Source organism: Sparus aurata, chromosome 2 (assembly GCF_900880675.1).
Source record: "Sparus aurata chromosome 2, fSpaAur1.1, whole genome shotgun sequence".
NCBI lineage: Eukaryota > Metazoa > Chordata > Actinopteri > Spariformes > Sparidae > Sparus > Sparus aurata.
Window position 1 is genome coordinate 29,332,049 of NC_044188.1, and position 25,832 is coordinate 29,357,880.

Below are 25,832 nucleotides of genomic sequence, written 5' to 3' on the forward strand. Positions count from 1 at the left end.
AACCTTTGACCTCCAGTACTACGCACACACACACACACACACCTCCCTGCTGGACTGATAATGTGTTTCCAACATGCCTTCAATGTGCACACACACACTAAGTTCTCTGTGCCTCTCGGGGAGGTCAGCAGCGCTGTCAGGCAGCTGGTCTTAGGTGTAATACCATGTCTGGGCCAGCAGAGTGCAGTAGCAGATGTGTGTGTGCGCCCGGGTATGTGTATATTGGAAAGAATTGGCCTTTGGCAATGTGTGTGTTCCTCATTCAGGAGTTTGTACATGTCTACATCTATGAATATGTGTTTATGTTTCAGTCTATCTCAACTCTCTCTCTCTGTGTGTGTGTGTGTGTGTGTGTGTGTGTGTGTGTGTGTGTGTGTGTGTGTGTGTGTGTACATGAGGAGGTATGTCAGGGACAAATCATCACAGAGCACATGTGGTAAGAGGGAAAAAGGGAAGGAAAGGAAAGGAAAATAAGGGAAGGAAGAAAGGGAATAAAAGGAAAGAAAAGGAAAGGAAGGAATGGAAGAAAGGTAAAGAACAGAAGGAAAGGAAAGGAAAGGAAAGGAAAGGATATATGGTGTGAACAGACAGAGGAAATGAAAAGATTGGAGGCGAAAGGATGTAATGAAGAATGATGAATGGAAAAAAGGGCAGAAGATGGGGAAGGGAATCACCGAGTGTGAAGAGGCCAAGTCAAAGCAAAGGAGAACGAGAAACCAAAGGCAAAGAATGAAGTCGGGTCAGTCTGGCTTGTCATCCTTCTGTAATCACAACTCCATGTGTGAAACAAAAAGAAACAGAGAGACAAAGAAAGTGGAAAAGTAATAAAAAAAAAAAACAAGAAGCAGGGATGAAAAATGAAGATATAAACGCAGAGAGGAAAGCAGCTGGATAGTGCCGGCATCCAAAACAAAACCACAGGCATCCCCTCTCTTTACCAACATCTTTTTTATTTTGATCCACACCATTCAATAAATACAAAATACAAACCAGCTTCATAACAATGATACAAAACTTCATAAAATATTACTTAATTTGAAACAGAAACAGGAACAACCAAAGCAGAGAAGTCATGAGATCAACAGAGGTGAAGGCAAAGCTCATGTTTGTTTAACAAATAACAACCAGCCTCTCTGCCAGTGACGGCGCTGATCCTGATGCCTACACAACTGAACCTAAGTGGAAATATCGTCTTACAGCCATTAAGCGTTGCAAACTGGCTGAATAGTTGGAAAACAACACTGTTTTTCCAGCGTTTGTACAGTTTCCGATGCTGCCTCGCCACCCAGGAAGTTTATTGTGATTCTGTATTGCTAATTACTTGTACTTCACTGGTAAAAACACACACACACATTCGCACACATACACATTCACACAGATTTAAACAACACTTTCCTCTCTATCCAGTGAGAGCGGTGAAGAGCTGCAGTAGCTATGGCTGCACTTCAAAGAGAAGCCCTGTCAATGAAACACAGCCTGCACAATCCGTCGGTCCAGTTCTGTTCTGCCAACACTGGACCAACAGAAAAATAATCCCATTGAACGGCTGTGTAACACATATGTACATCTACACATTTTCTCCTGTTTTTTTACAAAAAATAACAAAAAGACATTTCCAGGGGAGAAAACGGAAGGCAAGAAGCAGAATGCAGCAGGTTTGTAAAGTCTGGTTGGTCCTCTTCATAGCTTTATCCCTTCACTTAACGAGTCTTTGGAAAAAAATTATGTTTTAGTATTTCTCCGTCTTTGCTCTTCACTTCTCATTACAATCCTGAAGCTGATAACAGGGTGGGTGTGAGGTTGAGGGGGGAGTGGGCAGACCCAGTGTGCAGCTCTGGGTTTGGGTCCATCAAGGACAAGGTAGGGGTTCAATGGGTAGAGGAGATCAGTGTCTCAAGGTTCGCCGTTTGTCCGGAGCCTTTAGGTCATCTTCCTCTTTGGAATCTGAGGAGAACACAAACATCTTAGGATCTTAGCGTCTTTTGGACCCAATCAGTAGTACTACCATCATAATACTATGTTAGACTGACAGGGCTTGAGGTTTTGACACTTGAATATTGTTTCTCTATTTAATAGCTTTAAATCAAAGCTTCAAATGACCGAAAAAAAAACTCACAGCTGAAAGCCAAACACATCTTTAGCAGGTAACTAACTTTTTAAATATATAGCCCCAAGTGGAGTTTTGTGTGTGTGTGTGTGTGTGTGTGTGTGTGTGTGTGTGTGTGTGTGTGTTTGTGTGTTCAAGTCCATTGCTCACCAAGGCATTCAGGACAGCACGCACCCTCTATGCGGGTGATGTTGGTGCAGGTCAGTACTGGACACTGCTTCCTCTGACACTTAGTCACACCATGCTGTGGAGAATAAGAGAGTAAGATGGAGGGTTGGTGAAAAGACGCAAAAAATGTAGAGGCACAGGTGAAAGAGGCAGACGGAGGTACAACGGGAATGTACACCACAGTGCAAGATGGGGAGGGAAACTCATCTCATGCATCGTAGTGCCAGATCACAGCGCTAATTCCATCATGACAGGAATGTTAGGATGTGAGGAAGCACAGACTATGGTTTTGTTAGAGTCTGCATACTGAATCAGAAACTGTGCAAACAGGCCAGCTGTGCACCAATTCCTGGGGGGAAAAGCTCCTCAGCTGCCGAGTGCTCCACTATGTTAACAAGCTTGTGTGCGGCTCAGGTCGCATTTTTCCTGTTTGAACCCGACCGAGTCTGAGACAGTAGTAACTGAGGCTATTTCAAACCATTTTTAATGAACTCTAATGAGCTATCTTTGAGTCAATTTCATAATCAAACATTGGCAGCCACAATACTTACATCACACCAGCAATTGATGCACTTCATCTCCCCGACCAGCGGTACCCAGGGATGCCAGTTGTCACTGTTCTGGTAATAGTTCTTGCCAAACTTGCAGTGTCTCGGGCCATCTGCCTGCATCATGTCGGTGTGTTCCAGGCCTGCAGGAGTCTTCTCCTCCTCTGGACACTCCTTACAACAGTCGGAGGGATTGCGTCTGATGGGATGACTGCAGGTCAATACCGGACATGTCACTTTCTCACAGTGAACCTCCCCTGAAGATCCCTGTGGACATAATGTAGCACCAGCAGCAGGTTAGCAGTGGTTACTTCTTTTCTAGCACAAAATGTAGCTGACTTATTACTTTTTTCCACATAAACAGCTTAATAGTCTGAATTTTCCCCAAGGTTGAACTGATGAGAAATGTATTCATGCCTCAGTTTCTTTGGAGTCCAACACGAGATAAATGATCCATTAAGAGCTTTTGGGAAAGTACATCCAGCCAGATGTGAGTGGGTTTATTGATGTATGTTTTACCTTGCAAGTGCAGACAGCGCATTTAATGTAGCCAAAGGGAGGTACAAAGGGATGCCACGTGGTTCCTGGGGCGTGCATCTTCTGGTCTCCTTCAAAGTAGCAACCTAAGAGAAAGGAAACAGAAGAAACAAGGTTACTGAGGACAGTCAGCAAGAAAATGTCTAAGAAAGTGAAAAATTCAGCTGTAGAAACAGTATGTAGCAGGGAAACACACAGTACAAAAGAAAAAGCCTTCAAAGAAAAATCAAAACAGGAAAAAAAAAACAAAGAGAAGGAGAGCAAAGCTCAGTCAGAGACAGGAGAAGTAGTACCTACCTTCAAGAAGTTCATCCACCCTCTCTGGAGCTTTCATGTCCTTGGGCTCTTTCCTCTCTGAGCAGGAAAAAGGAAATGGAGATATAAAAACAGAATTAGTTTCCAACTTTATGATTGTTCTGGGGAGCACTTTGGGAATGGACTCAAAATAATAAAATCTGCACACAAACAGGGTCTCAAAGCAGCATAACCACACAAGGAAGAAACACCAAAACATTCATTATTCTCATGTACAAGAAACAAAATGTTTTCATCTCACCATCACAGATCGGGCAGCACTTGTCCTCAGGCTGAATAGTTCTAGAGCAGGTCAACACCGGACAAATGACTGGGTCGCAGATCACAGTTCGCTTCTACAGAAAGCATCCAGAGAGACGACAAGGAGTAAGTATTATTTATCACATCCTTACAAGCAGTTATTTCTTCCCAGCTTTCATATTTCAGTGCAAAAAAAACCCCTCCTTGTATATGAAACCTTCAAAGAGCTCTTTAGCAAACACATTTAATTACTGCCTCTGTGTTTCCAGTCTCTACCTGGCAGCTGCAGGAGAAACATTTGTCATAGTTGGGGGTCCAGCGGGAGCCGTGAGCGTGGTGCTGGTTCTCAAAGAAGCAGGTATGGGGGTCATTCTTTAGCTCCTCAGGGTCCTTCACAAAGAGGTCATCAAACTCAGCCTCCTCCATGCCCCCCCTGGTCCCAAATTCACAGTTGTTTGGCACATGGACCTGGGGAGAGGAAATGTGTGGGGGAAAGAAGGGATAGATGGAGGAGGAGGTAGATGAATGGTTGGGTAAAATGGGTTGAGATGAAAGAGAGGAAAATGAAAGAGAGGCAGAGAAAAGAGAAAAGGGTGGTTAGGACATTAGAGAACTGTTGGCCAAACCTGACTCAGGCTAACTTGTTAATTGTTCCTTAATGGAGCGTTTCTGTGCTCCTAAGCAGATGGCGGTTTATGTGTTGGACCTGTTTGCTATTAAAACAGCTGAAACCTGTTGTTTTGTGTGTGTGTGTGTGTGTGTGTGTGTGTGTGTGTGTATGGGTGTGTGTGTCATCACTTTCTCTGTTAGTACCTGGCAGCCTAAAGGCCCTATCAACATCTACACCTGCAAGGCCACAAATAGGTTTGTGGGCCACTGTGGTCTTTCTAAACCGCAATAAAACTTTTACTCTTTAACACAGTCTCTCGAGGCAGACAGCACCTGCCTGTGAAAGTGTGTGTTTGTGTGGGCTGCTGAGTGCTAAGTGAGCAATCACACAGCCACATGACCACTCAGATATTGAAAGGAGGACCCAAGGGCTCTACTACACACTCTTCTACTTCTTTTCAATAACCTTATCATTTATACTACTTTGTCTATTCTTTTTTTCAATGTCATTAGTTTATCTTACTTGTATAAATGTTGCAAAAGCTAACTTCTAATTTAAACAGATATTGCATGCATGGTTTGGGCCTACAAAGTGATTTTTGTGACATTTCTTAGAGGCATTTTCTGACTGGAGTCCACATCTGGCAAAAAACAGCATAATGATTATTCAAAGATGTTATCAGTGTAATATTTAATTCAAGGTTGGAAATATCTAATATGGTTTATGCCCTTACTGTTTCTGTTTTATAATAATTTAACTTTCAGAAGGCAAAGTTTGAGCCCAAATTGATTCAATCATTGCCTTTCGATACTCTGGGAGTAGTTTGCCCTGTCAATTTTCTGTATTTAAGCTGCTAATATTCATCATTTTCGGACAAAATTCTGCATCTTTAAATAATTTCATGCCGAAAATAAATAAGTAGTTTCTTTACATACCCGTCCTCGTATTTCTCCTCTGGGGTTCGTCTTGGTGCTGACCTGGATGAAGGCTGTTCCTTGGTCGAGGTGCTGCAGTAATTCAACACTGATGTCTTTTAACACTCCCTGGGCCTGCGGGAGAGGAGAGTGTGTTGTATGAGTGTGTGTCATTGCATTTTGTGTTAATTTGTACATGAGTGTTTACAATGATGTACCTGAGAGCCGTAGAAGCCGGTCAGCAGCCTCTTGTGAGTGGTGCTGCTATCGTCTATTTCACCAATCTCAGCCAGTCCGTGGAGGTGGGCATTCACAGTGAGGTCGTCGGCCTTGCTGAGGCCTGCAACAACGATCTCGTATTGCAGGTGACACTGTTTGTTCACTGACACCCAGGCATGGCCGGACGCACCAGTTCTTACTGGTGGAGACACAAAGTGGCCAGCTAGAGGAACTGGCAATTCTGAAAGAAGGGAAAATGGGTGAATGAAGTGTGCATCCCGAGCTTGTAAACAGTATATAGTAAATTTAGACAACAATTCAAGATATTTTCATGTGTATTATGATTTCTATTACCACCCTCCTGTCACTGCCACCCGTGCCCTTCACCTCCCCTACCCTGCTTTCATTTGAGCATACCATATCTGGGTGCCTCCAGGCCATTGTAAAGCAGGGCCTTAATCTGCCCCCTCAGCTCCCCCTCTTGGTTGTGTGCCGTCGCCACATTGATGAACAGCTCATTCTGCAGCAGCATGTGGATGTGTCGAGCCTCCAGGCGACTCCAGCTGCCCTGCGCCTGGCCCGTGGCCTTGTTGTACTCCGGCGTCAGATCATACAGGACGGAGCGCTTGTTGCGCCGTCGAGGCTTCAACTCAATAGTGAGACCAAGGAAGTCACTGGTGAGACCTGCGACCTGAACCTGAAAGAAAGGGACATGGGATAAAAGTTAAGTCCAGTTCTATTGTTAATTCACTGGGATGTTCGAGCTTCACTGTGCTGAATGACACAAAGTGTGGGACAAGGCTTTTTGCACATTCATCTAATGAAGGGGAAATAGTTCTCTATGGTCACCTCAGTCTGACAGGAGAACATACAAGCATGATTTTATGACATCATGACTTCTTTGGAAGAAGAGCTGCGAATACTAGTTGACTAATCAAGTACCAGGAAAATAATTCTTAAGTATTTTCATGATTTATTCATTTATCACTTCACTTTAGTGATTTTTCAAGAAAACTGTGTTAGTTGCAACATTTGCTCGTTCATAAATACTGTAATACAACGTTTTGTGGAAAAATCATATCAGACGAATTACTCTTTTTAAAAATATGTCTTTAAACATGCCTGGATGGGATTTTTAATTAAACGTTATTTGTTTGTACTGAGGTTTTGTTTGATCTTAGATCAGCTTGATTTGATGCCAATGAAAGGGGAAAATTGTACTGATAAAGATGTTTATTATCTTTTGTGACTATAATCCCAATGCCACTTACAGTGTTAAACTACAATCAACAATATAAACACATATGAGAACAAAATATGTTTTTATCTTAACTGTGTAATGCTGCAACTGTGACATGTATCATAAAAAAGTCAAACAACTATCTCCGCCTTACCTGGTAGTCCAGTGTGCCATTATCGTGGAGGTAGAAGACACCAGATCCCACACCTCCTGTCTTCCCTGGGGTCAGTGCATCACCACTGGACATCACACTTTGAATAGCTGTGCCAGACAAAGACAAATTCATATCAATGATCCACGTTAGGGCACATTCCTGCATAGATGACTTATCTAAAGCCATCACTGCTCCCCTCTGAGTTTCCCTCCCTTAACTATAGTAGAGCCTGACAGCATGCAAGATGAGGCAATGATTTTTGTCATGTTAAAATTTGCTCGTTGGCTGAGGAAGGGAGAGGAAGGGGGCTACATTACATTCCTTCACGTGCTGTAACCACACACACATAGAAGCCACATACCCATAATGTCATTCCTATCCCAAGAGAGTCATTTAGGGGACAGATTCAATTGAACCGCTAATCAGGAGTGTGTGTCGTGTAATTGTCTGCTTGACCAGGGGCCAAAAACATAAATGTTGCTGCACTGTCTGGCACACATTCACACACACACGCACACACACACACACACACACACACACACACACACACACACACACACACACAAATCCACCCAAGGTTAAGCCTTAGAATGAGGTAACCCTTGTTGAATGCAGCAGGCTTAGAAAAAATTCGCTGAGAGAGGACAGGAGGGAATGAGTAACAGAGATGGATGAGAAAAGTGAAGAGACATTTGAAAACGACATGAGGCAGAAAAAAGCCAGACAGGAAGAATGACGGCAAAGATGGGACAAGGTTGAGGAGAGAAGGGAGAGACTGACAGAACGAGTGGAGAGCAGGAGCGAGAAGGGGGAGAAAGGAGAGGGAGAGAGGGAAAGGAGCGTGTTGGGTTTGAATTCTTCACTCATAACGTCAAGCTGTTAATCACAGTGCTGGAACACCAGCATAGAGAGTCAGGTCCAGCAGACTGTGACCTTGGCAGAACCACTGTGTGTTGGTGTGTAAGAACATCCTGATGTATGTTTGTGTCTGTTTCTGTTCATATATATTAGTGTCTTTCAAAGTGTCTTCAAGTGCCTGACACCATGGTGTTCGATGACCATGCATGTGTCCCATGAAAAGACCATGTGTGCATGCTTGAACGGTTTTAGGGCTGTCCACAACATTCCTTAAAACTCTTTCTTTGTGTCTCTCACAAACACACACAGGCAGACATGCATACACAGTCTTGGTGGGCCACCAAGCCCAATAAACATGGTTTTCCCCCAGCGATAAGACTTGAAAGGATGGAAGCGAAAAGAAAGAGAACGTATTTATAGAGGAGGATGACAAAAACAGCCACAGATGGACAAGCACAAACCAGCGACAACAAAAACACATTCTTAGCAACCTCAGTGTTTGTTGCCTCTGCAGAGTTTCACCTCACTGAGAGAATGTGAGGAGAAACATGAAGGAAAGATGATTTCATCTCATCTGTTTAAAGGTGTTAGACTGTAGGGGGGATACTTACTGTCACAAGATTTCCTGCCGGTGATGAAGCCAGAGATATGCTGGGGATCTTGATCCTCAGTTGCCACTGCGATCTCCAGCTGACCACGGGATAACCAAAACAGTTCGCGGCTGTTCAGGTCTGTCAGCACCTCAGCAAAGTCTGGATCCTGCATGGATTCAATAGTTTGGTCAACAAGTGAGTAAGTATAAAATCCCATTGTAAATGAAAATGCCATGTTATGCCATTAAGATCTTATTTACATGATGATAAAACAACTCTGACAGGCTACCAAAGCAACCAAACCCCAACTGCTTCAGACGACAGACAGACTGGTGACATGTTTCCAACTAAAATGAAATTATCCCCTCAGTCTACACTAAACAAAGATGAAATGAGTTTAGAAAGCAAAACAGATCCCAATATAAGATCAATTCAGTAATCACAAAGGCACCACAAAGTCAGGAGTCAGTAAGGACACAAACCGTTACGTTATCCTAAAAACACATGATTTTAAATCAGCCGACTCAGAAGTGCATATTTACACCCTGGGCAAAAAATGTGGCATGCATTGCCTTAACACGTTTCATATTGATCGACATTTAATTTCAAACAGGCAGCTTGGACTCAAAGAAAGCAGGGGGAGTCACTCAGGACGTTGAGAAATGTGGGATTAATAGGACAGATGTACGAGCGTGTTGAAGAAATGTTACTTTTATGACCCCAGGGCCTCAGTTCAATATAAATATACATGTACCATAAATCCACACAGTGAGGAGCCAAAACAGAGTGGGAAAAGAAAGGAGGCTGAATCGAGGGAAGGTGGCTTATGTTGGGGAGATTTAATGGATAGAATAATGAGAGGGAAGCAGGGTGCAAAAGGTTGTATTGGGGTAAATCAAGCAGAGCAATAACATTGTCTGGATTACTGGTCCAATAAAAAATTATTCAGCACACATTTAATAGTCAGACGTGTTTGCTTGTGTATGTTTAGAAATAAATAAAAGCTAAAAATCAAAGATGTCTGTTTTTTGGTCTGTTACTCAGCTAAATTTGAATGAGTCAGAGGTTTGGGTTTCAGTATCCAGCCCAAGGACACTCTTTGGGGTCATGTGGCAGTTGCTGAGCTCCAACTTTTCACATATTTTTTCACGAACAGTCTCTCTCACCACTCGACACAGAGAGGCGCATTGGACCCTTCACGCAACTCCTGGCAGAATTCAAACCAGACCCGCCTTTCATCACTCCTCTTCCTCCCTCCATCCATCTCAGCCCACAGACCACTAACCACTGACATGTGTGAGGAGTGTGTACGCGCTCCATCCTCTCTACCCTCCCCTCTTTCCTTTGTGTCTCTCATCCCTCGCGCACATCTGTCTCCTACGAGGGCTCCTCTTGCAGACTTTCTCTCTGCTCTTGTTTTCCCCTAACTCTTCCACTCCATCCATTTTTCTTGTCATGTCTCAGAGTAGTTAGCTGTGATCAGAGTGGCGGCAACAACAGCGTTAGGATGTGGTGAGCAAACCACATCCGTCTCCAAGAGAAGGGGTGGGGGGGGGCACCAGAAGTGTGAGTGTGCGGCTGTGTCATATGTTCCTAACAGGGCTGCTGCTGCTCCAGTCAACACTTAATTTACCTACTTTCACAGATAACGCTTTTCCCTAAAAGGCCCCATTTAATTCTTGTTGAATATTTTCATACTAAATCTGTTAATTCAAAAGTTAAAGAATTTTCATATACAAAGATACAAATATTTGGTGGAAATTGCTATACCACAGACCACATTTAATGTGTTATTACTCACGTGAGATGTGACATTAGCTCGGATCTCTCTCAAGACGTGCTGGCGGTACACAAGCTGGACTCGGATGGGAACCACAACTGGCTCTGAGGAGAAGGACAGAGAGTTTTCTCATCAATGTCTACCATAAATCTTAGGCCTTCAACAGTGGTCCCACTGTTTAGGAACCCTGAAGCATTGAGATGAATTTTGTAGAAAATGAAATGGAAACAGAGATCCTGAAAAAGGATTCTTGTCTCTGCGGTTTGGTTGAACCTGAGGTTTTAGACAGGAAATTAGTTATCAAGGAAGTTATTAGGGAGATGGCAAGCCAACTCAGTCTGTAGTTTTAAAATACTTCTACATCTCAGTGCTGAGCCTCTCCTCCTTCTTTGTCTTGCTTCTCACCTTTGTCTTTGTGTTTGATGAGGCCTTGAAGGATGAGGATGAAGTGGAGGTTATTCTCCGTGTCACTCAGCGTCAACATGGCGATGCCTCCCATGCCTGAATTCTCTTCCTCGGATGTCAGTGTTGAACTGAATGTCTCTGTACACAAGACACATGCACAATACCGTATTGAGTGTCTGCATTCTCTTACAGAACTTCTATACAAATGCTTTTCTGTAAACAAAGCCCATACTCTGTGGTTCCATTAATCCACACAAGGCTTTTTAAGATTACATGAGAACGTATACAATTCCACTTCTTTGTAAATATTAAGTTTATTGTGTACTATAACACAAAGACAAAGGAATACACATGTCTAAAGGAAAATAACAAAATACAATAATGAATGATCAGAATGCTAAAATATCCCACACGTACCAGCAAACAGCGCCCTGTGTTTGATGATCTTCCCCTCCACTTCCTCTTGTCTGCTGGTCGATGTTGTCATGCTGATGCGCAACTGCTCAGACTGCAGCTGTCGTATGAGAGGCTTCGCCAGATTCTTCCATACTCCACAGATCTACACAGACACACACACGCAGATAAGCTACGGTATTGTCGCAGTGATGATGCAACTGTACCTGGATATCAAACCATACTCGATCGATAATTTCCAAAAGTTTTCATATAAATATATATACACACACAGATAACACATGTACATCTGCTAAATACATTATGTGATTGCACTCTCATTCCCAGGCTGCAAACCTTCAACATAAAACCACTACTTCTCCCTGAGACTGGAGGGAAGAAATGTGGCAGCGTGCCGACATCTCATAACTTTCAGTTCAGGGGTAATCTCCATTTTAATTAGTGATGCTCTCTGTCTCCCTGCTAAGCAGTGATGTAACATGTTAAAAATTCTCTTTCCAAAAGTTTTCGTCCAGCAAACCCCCCCTCCTTCCTTTTCTGCACTGGAGTGTTTTCTCTAAGGTCTTCTGGTGCTTGACACTGACATTTGTCTAAAAATAATAACAGGCCAATTGCTGTGACCTGTATTTAGGGGGCTCCTGCCTCGCTGAACACAGTGTGCGAGTGTTCGGCTCTGAAATGGAGCGAGGAGATGTATGTATCTTGGCAAGAAATTATGTGTAGTGATCGAGCCAGACCTTCGGGGGTATGTGGACATGTACGCACGGGTACATATCAGTTTACTGATTAATCAGGATAATATCTCGTGAATCTCTGGCCTAATGGTGGTAGTTTCTTCCGGATGTTTTTGAGTGTGTGTTGATGTTTACTGCAATCAGAGTTTGTCATGTTTACAATGAGCCAATGAAGCAAAACAGAAGTGTCACTGTGTATGTATGTGTGTTTCTGTGAGTATGTTTATTGTTTAGTACAGCAGAATGAGTTATGGGAGACCATTCATATCAGTTCTTAAGTTCTCCCTCTCTCAGGAAACACACAGACACACATGTTCACATAATGAAAACAACACTAGCGGAAGGAAGAGGAGATGATTTGCTATTTATGGGATGTCTTACCATGTCTGACTGTCCCGTGGGGATTCTGAACTCAAAAGCAGTGGTCCCATCTGAATCCAGGAAGGTTATTTTACTGGGGCGGTCCATTCTGAAAAGAAGGACATTTCGTGTATAAGGATTATTCGCTGTATTTTCATTTACGTAACTCAAGTCTTTCTGTTTGTTTCTTAATGCTGATGGCACAACAAAAAGGTGGAAAGAGCAGACAGATATTGATGTATTTTAAATTTGAACACACTAAACACTTAAAGTTTGTTATATATCCAGGGAAACAGCTGCAAAGTAGGGCGGTGATCAGAAAAAAACTCTTAGAGCTACAAATTATTTAAGGGAGTAGCTGTGTCAGCTGTCACACTCTGTGTGTTTTACCTCAGGTATGTGATGGAGAAGGCCATGCTGGTTCTGGTCAGAGAGAAGCGAGCTCTTGCAACACCATTGGAGCTGGGCAGCCATGAGTCTGTCACTCCTGTCAACACTGCCACAAAGTCTGCAGGAGAGAATCAGATACTTACTAACGTGTCAAGCAACTTTACAGTGCTTTTAGTATGCTCTGACCTGTGTGTGTGTATTTCCCTATATCTGTGAGTGATTCATGAATGTGAGCCCTGCATTAATGTGCTCTCTGAGACAGGTATAATTATATTTTTAATGTTTTATTAGTTGTGTATAGCCGTGTGTGCTGGCCTAACAAATGTCAGTCAACTTTTTTGCAGTTTTAGGCATGTTGGTGGTCGGTCCAGCTGTCTATGAGTGCTCCTACTCACCAGTGCGGCTCTCTCCAGGGCCCACTTCCTCAGAGCTCAGGTAGGATCGGTCATTGTAAGATTTGTGGAGGTCATCCACCTTCTCTTTGCCCTTCTCGTGGAAATACTCAAAACTGTCCAACACAGAGTCTGTCTGTTTCTTGTCATCCACACCTGCAGAGGGACAAACAGTTACTTGTACTACTACTACAGAACTTGATATTTCATGACCACCTGTAGGACAGCTTTTAATTACACATGCTGAAAAGTACTGTAAATTGTATAGTTAGACTTACTGATAAGATGTACAGAGTTATGTTTTAGAGTTGTATGTACACAGTTAGTCAGTTGACATACCTAATGTTAGCTTTCGAATGCTGACCTAAATTATTACCATTATTATGGGATTACACTTTGTGCCAACAGGAAAATATTTTACAGACTAGATATTTCTCTGATAGCAAGACACAAAGCAGCAACAATTAGTCGATGTGTCAAACAAAAGGTAATTAATTGGCAACGATTTTGATAATCAATTAATCGTTTCCTAATTTTTCAAGCAAAAACGCCAAACATTTGCTGGTTCCAGCTAAATGTAAGGATTTGCTGCTTTTCTTTGTCATCACGGCAGAAACGACACATCACAGTCGCAAACAAACGTGTTTTCTAACATCTGAAGAACAAGAGTTGAAGCACCGCTGCAACACAACGGTACTTCAATATGATGCTGTTGTGACCCACATTTTACTTCTACATAAAAGAAAATTGCAGCTTCCGACTAAATGATTAATTGTTAAAATAACTGGCAGATTAATCGATAATGAAAAATAATCTTTTGTTGCAGCCCAATATTAGCAGTAGCAGTATTCTGGTTTCTAATAAAAGAGACTTCTAGTGTCTGCATTTCATTATCTGGGAAGATACACCAAGTGAACCCAAGCATTTCAAAACACATTCTGCTACATCATTCCTTAAAGTCTGGTGCACAGATGCGACTTTACTGTTGGCTGCCCTCCTTGTTTCATTTGATTATTTCTTGAGTACGGAGGAAGAGTGTGAAACGTAAGCAGTCAGAGAGGATCTGTGACAATTCCAGGTTGTGCAAGACAGCTTGAAATTACAGAAGAAAGCGCAAAGATGAGAAAAAGGGAACAATTTGGAGGACATCAGTGACCAGTTTCAATCTACGGCTCACTGTCTTCCTCACTTGCTCTCCCTATCACTTTGTCACGCTCAGCTAGGGGGAACTAACCAGGGTAGTCTCTTGTAGTTGAAGAGCTTAGGAGAACTGTGAGCGAAACTGGCGTGCGATCACAACAATGACCCACTGTCTCACACAAACTGCTGCATCTTGATGTAATGAGGAGACCTCACTGCTTCTCTCTCACACACACACACACACAAATATACACAGTGACACATGCAGCTTGCTTGTGCAGGCAAACACAGCCCTACTGACATGATCTTGAGAAAGAAAACCACAAACTGGCTCTTAGTCACCTAAACTTTATTTCTTCAGGGAAGTTTTCTCAGGAGATCGGCTGGACTTTCTGCTTTCTTTTTTGGTGTCTGCTTCACACGCACACACACACACACACACCTAAAAAACTCATCATTCTTCTCTCACTCTCTCCCTCCTCTGCTTCACTGGGCACGCTCAAAGGCTTCTGGGTAGTGTCACTCTCAGCTTTCCTCACTTATAATGTATCCTCAGGTGCACCACATTACAAACACACACACACACACACACACACCATTTTCCATCACTTATGCAAACATACTAGCTGCCTCAGGTGCCAAAGCTAAGACAAACACACTCAACCTTTTCCTTAAAACTTGACCACAACACACACACACACCCACGCACACACACACACACACACACACACACACACACACACACACACACACACAAACTGTCCACACAGTGCTTTACCTTTACTTTCCATTCCATTACAAGACACACAGCGTAGAAAAACACCAAACACTGCTCAATAACAGTGCGGCATGGAGACCCACCCTGTGTGTGCGTGTGTGTGTGTGTGTGTGTGTGTGTGTGCGTGCGTGAGTGCGTGCGTGCGTGTGTGCGAGTGAGTGTGTGAGCATGCGAAGGGGAGCTCTAATTTCTTTAATAAGGTGGAACTGTGTGCCCAGCAATGTGTAGAGAAGTGGCAATGTGTGAACGAGGCTAAATTGCTGGGTGGTAATTTCAGTTGAGGCTGGTTAGAGAAAATGTCCATTTGACGCAGCTGAATGGAAAATCAATTGACCTGCTCATTGGATCTAACAGCTGCAGTGAAAACCAACTAGTTGACCCAGGGGGGCCAGAGCAAAGAAACCAGGAGTAGAAACAGGGGAAAGGCGGAGATGGAGAGGGAGGAGAGGAAGAAAAATAGAGATATGAATCAAACAAAGAATAAAACAAATAAACTATGCAAGAGAAGCCACTGAGAGCAAATCATTTTTGCAGCAATTTTAGCTGTGCTGCCTTGTTTTCTCAGCTGACTATTCCATCCATTGAGGACAGCTAGAATTTGAATCACAAGAAAAAAAAGAGACAACTTCAGATCTGAAAACATTTGAACAGCAGGTGGTGAGATGGGGTCAGCAGATGATTACCTTTGGGCAGGTTTTACAGCAGTGTCCTGGGAGCAGGATGGGATCATCACAGTCCACGTCTGGCAGTCCTGTTTGATATTCTTACAGTTGACTTTCCCAAACACCTTGCCACGACGGCTCTTTTGCTGCCAGAGGCAAACCAGAGAAACAGACACGTCAGTCGCTCACCAAATCTCATCGGAAAAACACACAGTAAAGAATTTGGCCTTTCTGAGGCTGATTAAAAATTCATCTGGAGTTAGAGCGAGTTCATACACTGCAAAATTGACAAATGAGAAATCTTACCGGTTCGCAGTGGCACTGAACACAGTGCATGACACCGAAGGGCTCACCCAGATCTGGGTGCCATGTGTCCTCCAGAGAATAGAACCGGCCTCCGAATGAGCATCCTGGAACACAAACACTGCTGATTATATGTGGCTGTTTACCAGGGTCAAACATCAGGTAGGAAAATGATGTGATTACATATGAGGTTGTTCTTTTTTTTTTTTCTTTTTTTTATTAAATGTTGTTAGAGTTCAAGTTATAATTCTTATTTTGTTGATTACGGGGGCCCCTTAGGGCAAAAGTGATATGAGCAAACATCCCCACATGTCACCAAGATCTGCCTTGATCTGTCTCGAGTGAAATAAAGAGACAACCTATTTTCACCTCCACCAAGGAGTTTATGTTTTGGCTGGATGATTTGTCTACAGGATTACACAAAAACTACCAAACAGATTTCCATGGAGTGTTGATTAAGAATGGGTCTCGGCATCATCTATCATCTATAGATCAGAATAAAGGGATGGATCCAGAATTTCTTTCTCATTTTCTTAAACATTGTGAGATTTGTACTTTCCCTCACTTTTGTTAATTTCTCAGTGGATGATAAGCGGATCTTGATGAAACAAATCTGCTTTGATGATGGCTAAAGAATGTAAAGACTGTTTAGAGCCATACCACTAGACTACAGGGCTGCTTCTCCCGAGAGTCCACAATTCACCCTAATTACTTTGAGATAAATAATAGTTTTAATTTCATGACTAATCCGGACTGAATACTCTAAATCTGGTGACAGACATTAGTAAGAATAATCATATTAACTGCACAGACTAGCCAACTGTCTTTCTGATGGTCTTGTTAGATTATATAAGTTATAAAGAGGGATCAGTAATAAATTGAGATGTTTTATAACCAGTCAAAAACTCCTTTTAGTGTGTTTAATTATGGGGGGCACAAAAGAATGTAGTTTGAAAACATTAGCTGACATAAAGTTCTTGATATTTAGTGAGCTGCAAGGATTTAATAAATGTCAGACATTACAATGAGGAATTATGCAGACTTAGTCATTGCACGCATTCTCAAATTTAACAACAAATCGTATTGTATAGCTCACTGCCCAGGCATGTTGGAGATGACCGAAACTTCCTGAATGAGTTTTGGGACTCAACCGTACTTATGTCCTATCTTAAAAGATTAATTGGCAGGCATGGGAGACATTCAATTTCCCACCAAAATAGTACCAAACATCATCCCTAGCAATATCGTTGCAAGATTGATATTGAGGTATTTGGTCAAAATATAATATTTTATATTTTATATTTATATTTAGTAATATTTAATTTTGTCACCCAGTCATAGCATTTATGAAGTGTTTCAGATGAGATTTCAAAATATCAAGATATATATCATGTATTTTGTTGGAGCCTCAAAATACTACAATAGTATTTTATGGCCTTACTTCCAGCCTTAAAGCAACGTAAGCAATAGGAGGAAAGATATACTGTAAAGTGCATCCAGTTTACAATAAACTGTGTGTAGAGTACATATTAAGGATTATTACAGTGGAAATCATACAAAGTACGACAGTCAGTCATATCATTTCAAAAGTACCCCCAGATATAAAAAGACTACAGTGCACTCTCAAAGCTGTGAGACAGCATTTTAAAGTCATTGTTTCACTTGAATACCCAGCTTGCTGGAGTAGAGCATAACAATACAAAACAGATCAGTGGTTCTAATATATATGGACTTTACACTGTATATTGATGTTAGAGGAGATACAAAATAGCCCTTGGTGTTATTATTACTAATACTGGAATCATAATTGGGTGTCAGTCACAGTGTGTTACTACAGGAGCATTACAGTGATCTTTGGTGTGGATAAATGCCTGCCTCTCAGCAGTGTGTGTGTGTGTGTGTGTGTGTGGTGACTGCTCTCTCTCTCTCTCTCTCTCTCTCTCGTTCTCACGCACACACACACACACACCAAACGTGATGTCACCCCTCGCCAGCTTCACTCGGGCTGATGCCTTTTGCCTTGTCCGCTGTTACCAACCTGGTTCACATTATTCTTTCATTAAAGTGATTTTACTCCGCACTTTAAGCAGTCCGGTTCAGTTAAAGGGAGCCAAACTGTGAGCCTGCCACTTCTGTCGCTGCTGAAATAAATCATCTCGGAGGAGCCAATGCTTGTAATGGAAAGTCGATTGATTACAGTTTCCAACAGTAGAATTACACGTTAAGGCAGGCTGCGGTTAACGTGGAGTTCCCACAGTTTTGAACTCCAGAGTAGTTACCTTGTAAAAACCGCAGTGAGCTTTTGTACGCAGGGGCTTTCACACATGAATCAAATGGCATCCACTGCGGTTATGACTCAGATGTTTGCCGCTGGTTTACACATGAGGCAGCCCAGGGAGTGAGGAACCATTTCAGGGGGAATATGGAAATTCACGAAAATTGGGAATGCATGCCATCGCAGAGGGAGAAGTAAAAGAAGTCGGTTATTTAGGCTAACTCAGCTTTAAAATTTACTGAGTTCATATTTAAGCTAGTCGGGAGGCTGAACTTGATTTGGCTCGCAGCACAACAACCCAACAGTCGTGGAAAAATATCTGGCAATTTACAGGGTTTCTTGTTTGTCCCAGTGATATATACAGGTCATAGCTACACCACAGCTGCTGGCCTCAAAGTAATACTGTGCACTGTGTAATTCGGCATAGTTGTAATACCAAGTACCAGCATGAATTTGGACTTTTAAATTGTTTGCTAGCCTGACGTTACTTGGCGCTATCTGCTGCCCCCCTTGTGAAATGAAGGGACAACTTTGAAACTCTGAATTGTTAATTAAATGTATAACTACTGCTTGGTATATTTAATGTTAGCCGTACTGACGACAGACTCCTCTTCATTTATCCCAAATTGTACGGTCAGTTTAAAGTCACATGGACACAACATGCCCCTTGGGTGGTCACATTTAAAAATGACAGATATTTGAACCGAGTTTTGCCACAGTGTGACTCTACCCAACTTCTGAATACAGCAAACCCCAACCAGAGGAAAAAAGTTGTTGATATGAAATAACTGGTGACATTAATGTGTAGCTTTTCTTACCTGACAGGCCTTTGGAGGGCAGCGGCTCCCTCTCGGACTGGATGGGCAGAGCGGGAGACTTGAGCCGCGAGGCCGCTCCGGCGTGCAGCCACGCGCAGCTCACGACGCACAGCAAGGAACGGAGCGCGCGGAGGACCAGCATCCCAATCCTCCCTCTGTGTCCGTCTGTCTGTCCGCAAAACGTAAAACTCCCGGTGTCGACAACTTTCTCAGCCCCACCGTCGACTTCAAAGCGACCGACTTGCACACCCTTTACACGCAAGATTCCCCCCTACATCCAAGTGTCCGCTGTTTCAAAGCCTTGTGGGTCTTAATTCATCCAAGTTCTCAGTCAGCCGGAGGTTTACCGTGCGTGTTTCCTCAGTACCAGCAGCCTCTCACTCTGAGTCCCGTCGCTTTTCTGTTTTATAGCCTGCTGCCCTGACAGCTCGGAGCAGCCACCGGCCGGGGAGGAGGGGGAGGAGGAGGAGGTAGGAGAGGGGGGAGAGATGATGGGTGGGATGGGTTGATGGGAGGGGGCTGGGGTGAGTGATGGAAAGGGAAATTGACGCCCCCATCAATTCACGAAGACCTTAAGATATGGAAATGGCTTGTGTCTGATTCTTTTTGAACCAAAACTTCCATAAAACAGTTTGAAAATAGGTGCTTCAGAGTGAAGCTGGACAAAGGACTGTAATAAGAATGAAAGTGAGAGACCAAAGGAAGGTCCCACAATGATTAGTTTGCAAATGTAGTTTTATCCCAAAAAAGATGGCTGCCTATGGAATACCATATTACTAATTAAATAGTAGCCTAAGGGCTGAGTGGCATGTTGCATTTGTCAAAAAAGTTGCTAAGTTTGGCTTTGAATAGAGCTACAGATATTCTCAAGTGACTTTTCACATTCTCATTGTTCTGTTGTCTTCTCAGCTGTGCTGATTCCTTGTTTAGCCTACTTTTCTTATTTTGTTTAGTTGATCATTTACGTACTTTTAGAGGCAAACAAAATGATACATGATTATTATAATGCGAGCAAATGCTACCTTTGCTTATGTTCGTTTCTTGTTTTCACTGGTGGCTTCCACGTAGATGTAAGGCATTCGTGCTCTATTTTTCCACACTGTAGCAGTGATACAACCTACCAGGAATCTGCCCACCCTGCTGAGTGCCACACTCAAGTCAGTCTACACCCATGAGGTGAAACTCCACAGAGTGTGAATCTCCACATCATGTACAGTAAGGAATGTGTAAGTGTGTGTGCGTGCGTGTGTGTGTCTGGCTGCACCGTCTATTTTTTCAAGTGGGTTTGGAGCAGGGACCTAAGTGACTTAACAGAAACAAATGAAAATAGTTGGAATACCTCAATGCAACCCGTTTCAATTTGTCCTGGCGCTCTGCGAGCCTCTGTCCTCTTTTAGACCTCATTCTGTTTCTTTTGGCTTCTCCTGAGGCCTACCTGGACGTGTCCACTTAAAATCCCATTTTTTGGGACGTAGTTACATTTCTATGGATACAGGTGCCAAAACTGTTAATCTGGAGCCTTATAAAACTCACCGTGTCCACTCTGGAGCTTAACAACAGCAACAAGTGAAATTTATTAGGGACTATTTAGATCTGGGAACTGTTCCCATATAACAAAACAGCCATTGAGCAACAATCCAGCTCCTCATAGCAGTCCCTTAGGGGCCAGAACAAAAGCTATATGGTTCAAGTTTACATTACTGTAGTGGTGCTCATGGGCAGGCCAATTTATTTCAGAGAGTTCAGCAAAGGTCAGGCTTATTATATGGCTGAGGTGTTTGGAATAAAATGGGGAATTGGGAATTGGTATTTTTCGTCTGATAATATAGTATTACTATGGCCATGGTCTGTGGTTTGTTAGAAAGCCTGATGCAGAAAACTCTAGTTGCTTTGTTTATTTCCCATTAAAGTCCATGAAGTCAGACTCCACCAAGGCATGGAAACACCATGCTCTTCGTTTTTTTCAATGTAATTTACAATGGCCTACTCGTCCGCACACTGGCTTCTAATCACACCCATGAGACCCTGGACTCTGTCTTCATACTAAAAGAAGCACATACACAATAAAAAAAAAAGTGGCTGAAGGAATCGGCTTTGTGGCAAAAGTCCAGGCCAAGGTGCGAGCGCAAGGTGTTATTTTAATGCATGTGTCACATTATGTGGCCTGTGGGAGCCACTTCCATCCGGGTGTGGAGATTGACGCGCCACCCTCCCCCCCCCCCACCTCCAGCGGCAATGGGAGTCGATGATGGCCTGTTTGCACTTCATCATAGGGTGATAAACGACACTATTCTTCTGCGCTGCACACGGTGATTCATTAAGCAGACTGGATAGTAAATTGTCTATTGGAGCTAACAAAAACCCAGTCCACCTATAGCCCCACTGGGAATAATGACGGCAGCGTTTTTTGTGTATTGGAGGTGTCCAGCGCATGTTAAGAAACTCTGGGAGGGCTCCAAACCCCTATTTCATTTTACGACCGTGTATTTGAATACTATGATACCGGCACACAAGGTCGTTATACAATCGGCAACCCGTACCGTTCAGTTAAGGAATCCACTGATCTCCAGGGATGATGCTTTTTTCTTTTTTTGGTGAAATCTGACTGGGATCGATGCCAATGTGAAGTTCCATGCCGAATTCAAGATTATTCCTTTATGATTTGGTGGGGAGAGTGTAAGTAGCAGGGTCCCAAAAATGTACCTTTACACATGAGCAAGCACCATTTAATTGCCAGATTTCCTAAGGACTTTTTGAGGTACCAAAAAAGAAAAGCTAACGATGGAATGTGGCACAGTACGCGCACATCAAGCCACAGATGAATGGATCGAAATCATTATGAATCTCGCTGGTTACTGTTATGCCTGGAGAGGCTGGAGGATAAAAATGAGTGAGGATAAATCCTGAAGTCGTCTTTAATAAGCCAGAAACAACACGTCCCCCCCCCCCCTCAAAAAAAAAGAAAAATCGATTGCGCGTGGACTGTAAGACTGAGATTGTACGAAGCCGAGTCAATGGACTCAATAAGAAGCAGACGCAATGTTTTTTTTCCCTCTCTCTCTTTTTTTAAAATTTGTTTTATATAATATCGCTTCTCAGTCCAGGAAACTCTCCGGGGACAACGCAATGATAGATATAAAACACTGCTGGCATGCACGGAAGAAACATGCAGCAACAGATTTACAGAGACCCAAATGTAACATAATTAAAAGAACATTATCTCAATGCTCTCTCTCTCCTCTCTCTCCTCTCTCTCTCTCCCCTTTCTCTGTGTGTGTGTGTGTTGTGGTCAAGCTGCAAATCATCTATAATGGTGTAATGGCTGGGCTGGATGGATACACACATGGAGACTCCGCTCTCCATCACCGCGCTGTGTATTTGCTCTAGTTTGTCAGACGCCCCCCCCCCCCCCATCCTTCAGTTTCTCTCTGTCTGTCCGACTACACACACACACACACACAAAGACAGGGGACTGTGCTTGTCGGACTGGGAGGTGTGACTATTCAGCCAGTGAGCCTGGCAGATGTGCCTCTCTAGCCGTTTTTAGACAGGGCACCAAGCCGCCAATTTGCCAGTCCTTTTGGCAACTGGACAGCCGAGATCCAGGAGATGCTAGCGTCACCTCGGTCTATGTAGCTCTTTGGTTGTGTTAGCTTGTTGTTGTGTCAACAAGAGGACACGGTCGCTACTTTCAAATTAAAAGCCCCCCGCTAAGAACCCAGTTCTAAACTCCAATGGGGTGAATTGAAAGCTCATATTTTGAAGACAAATGTGTTGTCACTGTTCACAGCCCAACTTCGAGCTTCACTTCACGTCACATGTCTACGCCTACCTCAGAGGCGGCTTTTGGAAAAGCAGGAATATTACGCCTTGGTTTTAGAAGGACAGGCCGGCACATTGCCGTCCTTACCTTGGAGCAAATGTGCCGCCTTTTCTATCTAAAAAGGGCCTCTCTCTCTCTCTCTCTCTCTCTCTCTCTCTCTCTCTCTCTCTCTCTCTCACACGCGCGCGCGCGCGCGCGCACACACACACACACACACACACACACCACCTGTTCCTCATCACATGGGGGCTTGCAGCAGTAACCAGCACGACAAAGCGGGATAAATAGTAGTATGATTTGCTAAAAACTTTTAAAGCACACACAAGACTGTAAATCGCATTCTAAGAGCATTTGAGGACTTATTTGTCCATTGGAAAACCAATACGGTTACTGGAAATGAACCCAATTATTTCTGACTAATGTTTAGATAAGCGATGAAACACACACACACACACACACACACACACTGAAATGGAGCATTTTCCGGCGCATTCCTAACTTATGCGCGCACGTCAAGTATTCTATCGCGGACAGACATCTGAGGGTGGTCACTCATCCAGAGATGGAGTAAAATCAACCTTGGACGCAAAACACAGTCAGGGCCAGAGAGCTGAACCACCAGAGGAGCTGAGTCCAACAGTATCACCAGCAGTACGCAGGATGTGGCCTGCCTCAGAGCGCATGGCTGAGGCTGACAGAGACACAAAACAGGAGGCGCACGATGCTTTAACAGCCACTGTTGTTATGCTGATGCCGATAATGATGGTAATAAGAGGCGGCCCCGCTCAGTTGTAAAGCTAATTTTGCGCTCCTGCCGCCAGCGGAAAAAGGGCAAATGGGCCTTTTCCCTCACTCAATATGCAAATTGGAGAAGTCTTGCAGAGTTGATGTTTATTCATACAAACGGCATCAATTTGCAGACACAGTCGAAACTTAAGAGGGAAGAGAAAAACAGGACCGATGTCTCTTCTCGCCGTAACTATTTCCAAAGTTGGGATCCATGATGGAGAGCGTGTGACAGTAATTACTGGAGGCAATTAGCGGGCAGAAGTCACCTCCAAATGTTCTGGGCATGTTTGTTGGCGGGGTGTTGGGTTTATTTTGACACCTCGGGGAAAGAGGATCTCTGCTTCAAGGACGAGGGCCTCCATCATTTGCTTCCAATAGATAGAAAAGATGGAAAGGAGGTCAAGATATTTAATAGCAAAATAAAGATCTTTCAATTAAGTAAAAGAGAAGTAAATATATCAAATCGTGTCAAAATAGGCCTGATATAACTAATATATTAGTTTATTTATCTAGGCTATTATGACCGTTGCATTAATCATTATGTCAGTGTAGTTATATATTATGGATAGCTCAATCAGTGGTAGGAAAATAATTCGGATCCTTTTTAGGGTAAAAGTAGCAATTCTCCATTACAACAAAGCCATTCTCAGACAAATGTTTTTTTAGTAAGTATGAAAATAGGTCCCAGTTATTAAGTAGAGCAGCTCCTGTCAGTTTTTTATTATTGCATGATATATTATTGGAGAGCGACTACTGATGCATTAAAGTGTAAGCAGCATTTAAATGTTGTCTGAGCAAGGTGAACTGATCTTGACTACCCTACTGTGAGTGTAGTACACTTGGTAAGCTCCTGATACTTTACAAAATAATCAAAGTGAAATAAAATGGACGTTTCCCTCTGAAATGTAGAAAAGAAAGACTATTGTGTTGCACAAAATGCAAATACTCACATAAAGTAGGAAAGCTTCAACATTTAAGTACAGTACTTAAGTTTGTGTACTTAGTTACATTCCACCATTGTGTATATGAATCTGCAAAGTGACGAGTAAACATAACTGTAACAATACTCCACTTTGAACTGTAGTGGAGAGAGGAAATGCCAGATTATTTCTGAGACCTTTCAACAATTAAAGTACTTTACATAAGACATAAGAGACAACATGAAAGAGCAAACATACATGGCGTCTACACTTTCTGTTTACAATCCAACAATGCAATCAGTCACATTTTATGGCCTATAGCCTATTTCACAGAAGATATTTGTATGTAGGAAAAGTTACATTGTTGTTAAATTCACATCCATAGCCAGTACACACACAAGATTAAAATGAAAAGATAAAAACTAAGATAAAATAGAATAAGATTGATTAAAAGTCAAGTGAGTAGGATTTAGGCTACATTCAGATGAAACCATGTGGTGCAGTGAAACTTGGGAGTGTCACTCCATGGTCCGTGTGTGCGAGGTGCTGGGAACCCCCACTGATCAGTATGCAGAAAAGTGAAGCTGCATTGTTTTTTGCTCCTTGCACGTTGGTCCTACTGTTGATTGTTTGTCCTCATTGACGGATACATAATAACAGTAAACAACCAGGATGAGGAAGATTGTTGATGTGTGTTTTAAATTGGGGCAAAAAAAACAAACCGAGTGGTCACAGGTGAAAAGCCACGCCACCACACAGAAATGTCTGTTGTGTTCCATCTGTAGCATTTGGCTATGCATTTCTTTTTCAGAGACCCGTGCGTTTTCACTGCATTGCCTGATTTGATGTGAATCCAGCTGCTAAATACACAAAAGTCCCTCTCTACAGTCATCGTTTATTTTGTCCTTTCTGAGCTACTGTCGAATCATGGGGGTTTGACATGGTGAACTCTTTGATGAGGATCCACTCCCTCTACAGTTATAAAAGGCTCAGTTTAAGGTCACATAAACACAAATCTTAGTTTCAGGTGATTAGACACTAATTAAAATATTTATGAACATCATATTCAGTTTCTGCCAAAAGTTCTCCTAAACACTACACACTTGACCTTAAAGCAGTGCAATAAAAATATGGTACAATATGAACAAATATCTTGAAGAAGAATTGAAGAAATAGTTTTACTTAAGTATAGCACTTGAGTAAATGTACTCAGTTACATTCCACCACTGCACCTTGCCATACAGTTCATGCACAGAAAGCCAGACTACATACAGTAGACGCTGCCAAATACTCACACATGGCACAACGCATTGCAAGTCTTATCCATCCTTCCTGGCAAACTCCCC

At 42.8% G+C, this 25,832-nt stretch overlaps 1 protein-coding gene across 1 annotated transcript; it reads right to left on the reverse strand.

Annotated features, from left to right (window-relative positions):
- Positions 1-928: 928 nt before the first annotated feature.
- On the reverse strand, positions 929-19,387 carry LOC115595631 (chordin-like). Its single transcript, XM_030440317.1, is given in 23 exon segments — positions 929-1,944; positions 2,258-2,351; positions 2,827-3,090; positions 3,343-3,446; positions 3,658-3,714; positions 3,917-4,010; positions 4,192-4,383; positions 5,461-5,574; positions 5,658-5,899; positions 6,076-6,355; positions 7,053-7,159; positions 8,522-8,669; positions 10,305-10,387; positions 10,689-10,826; positions 11,106-11,247; positions 12,218-12,305; positions 12,587-12,704; positions 12,982-13,134; position 14,980; positions 15,580-15,641; positions 15,644-15,704; positions 15,865-15,968; positions 18,955-19,387. Coding segments are annotated over 23 exon segments (2,847 nt in total). The 5' UTR covers positions 19,097-19,387; the 3' UTR covers positions 929-1,885.
- Between the last annotated feature and the right edge of the window lie 6,445 nt (positions 19,388-25,832).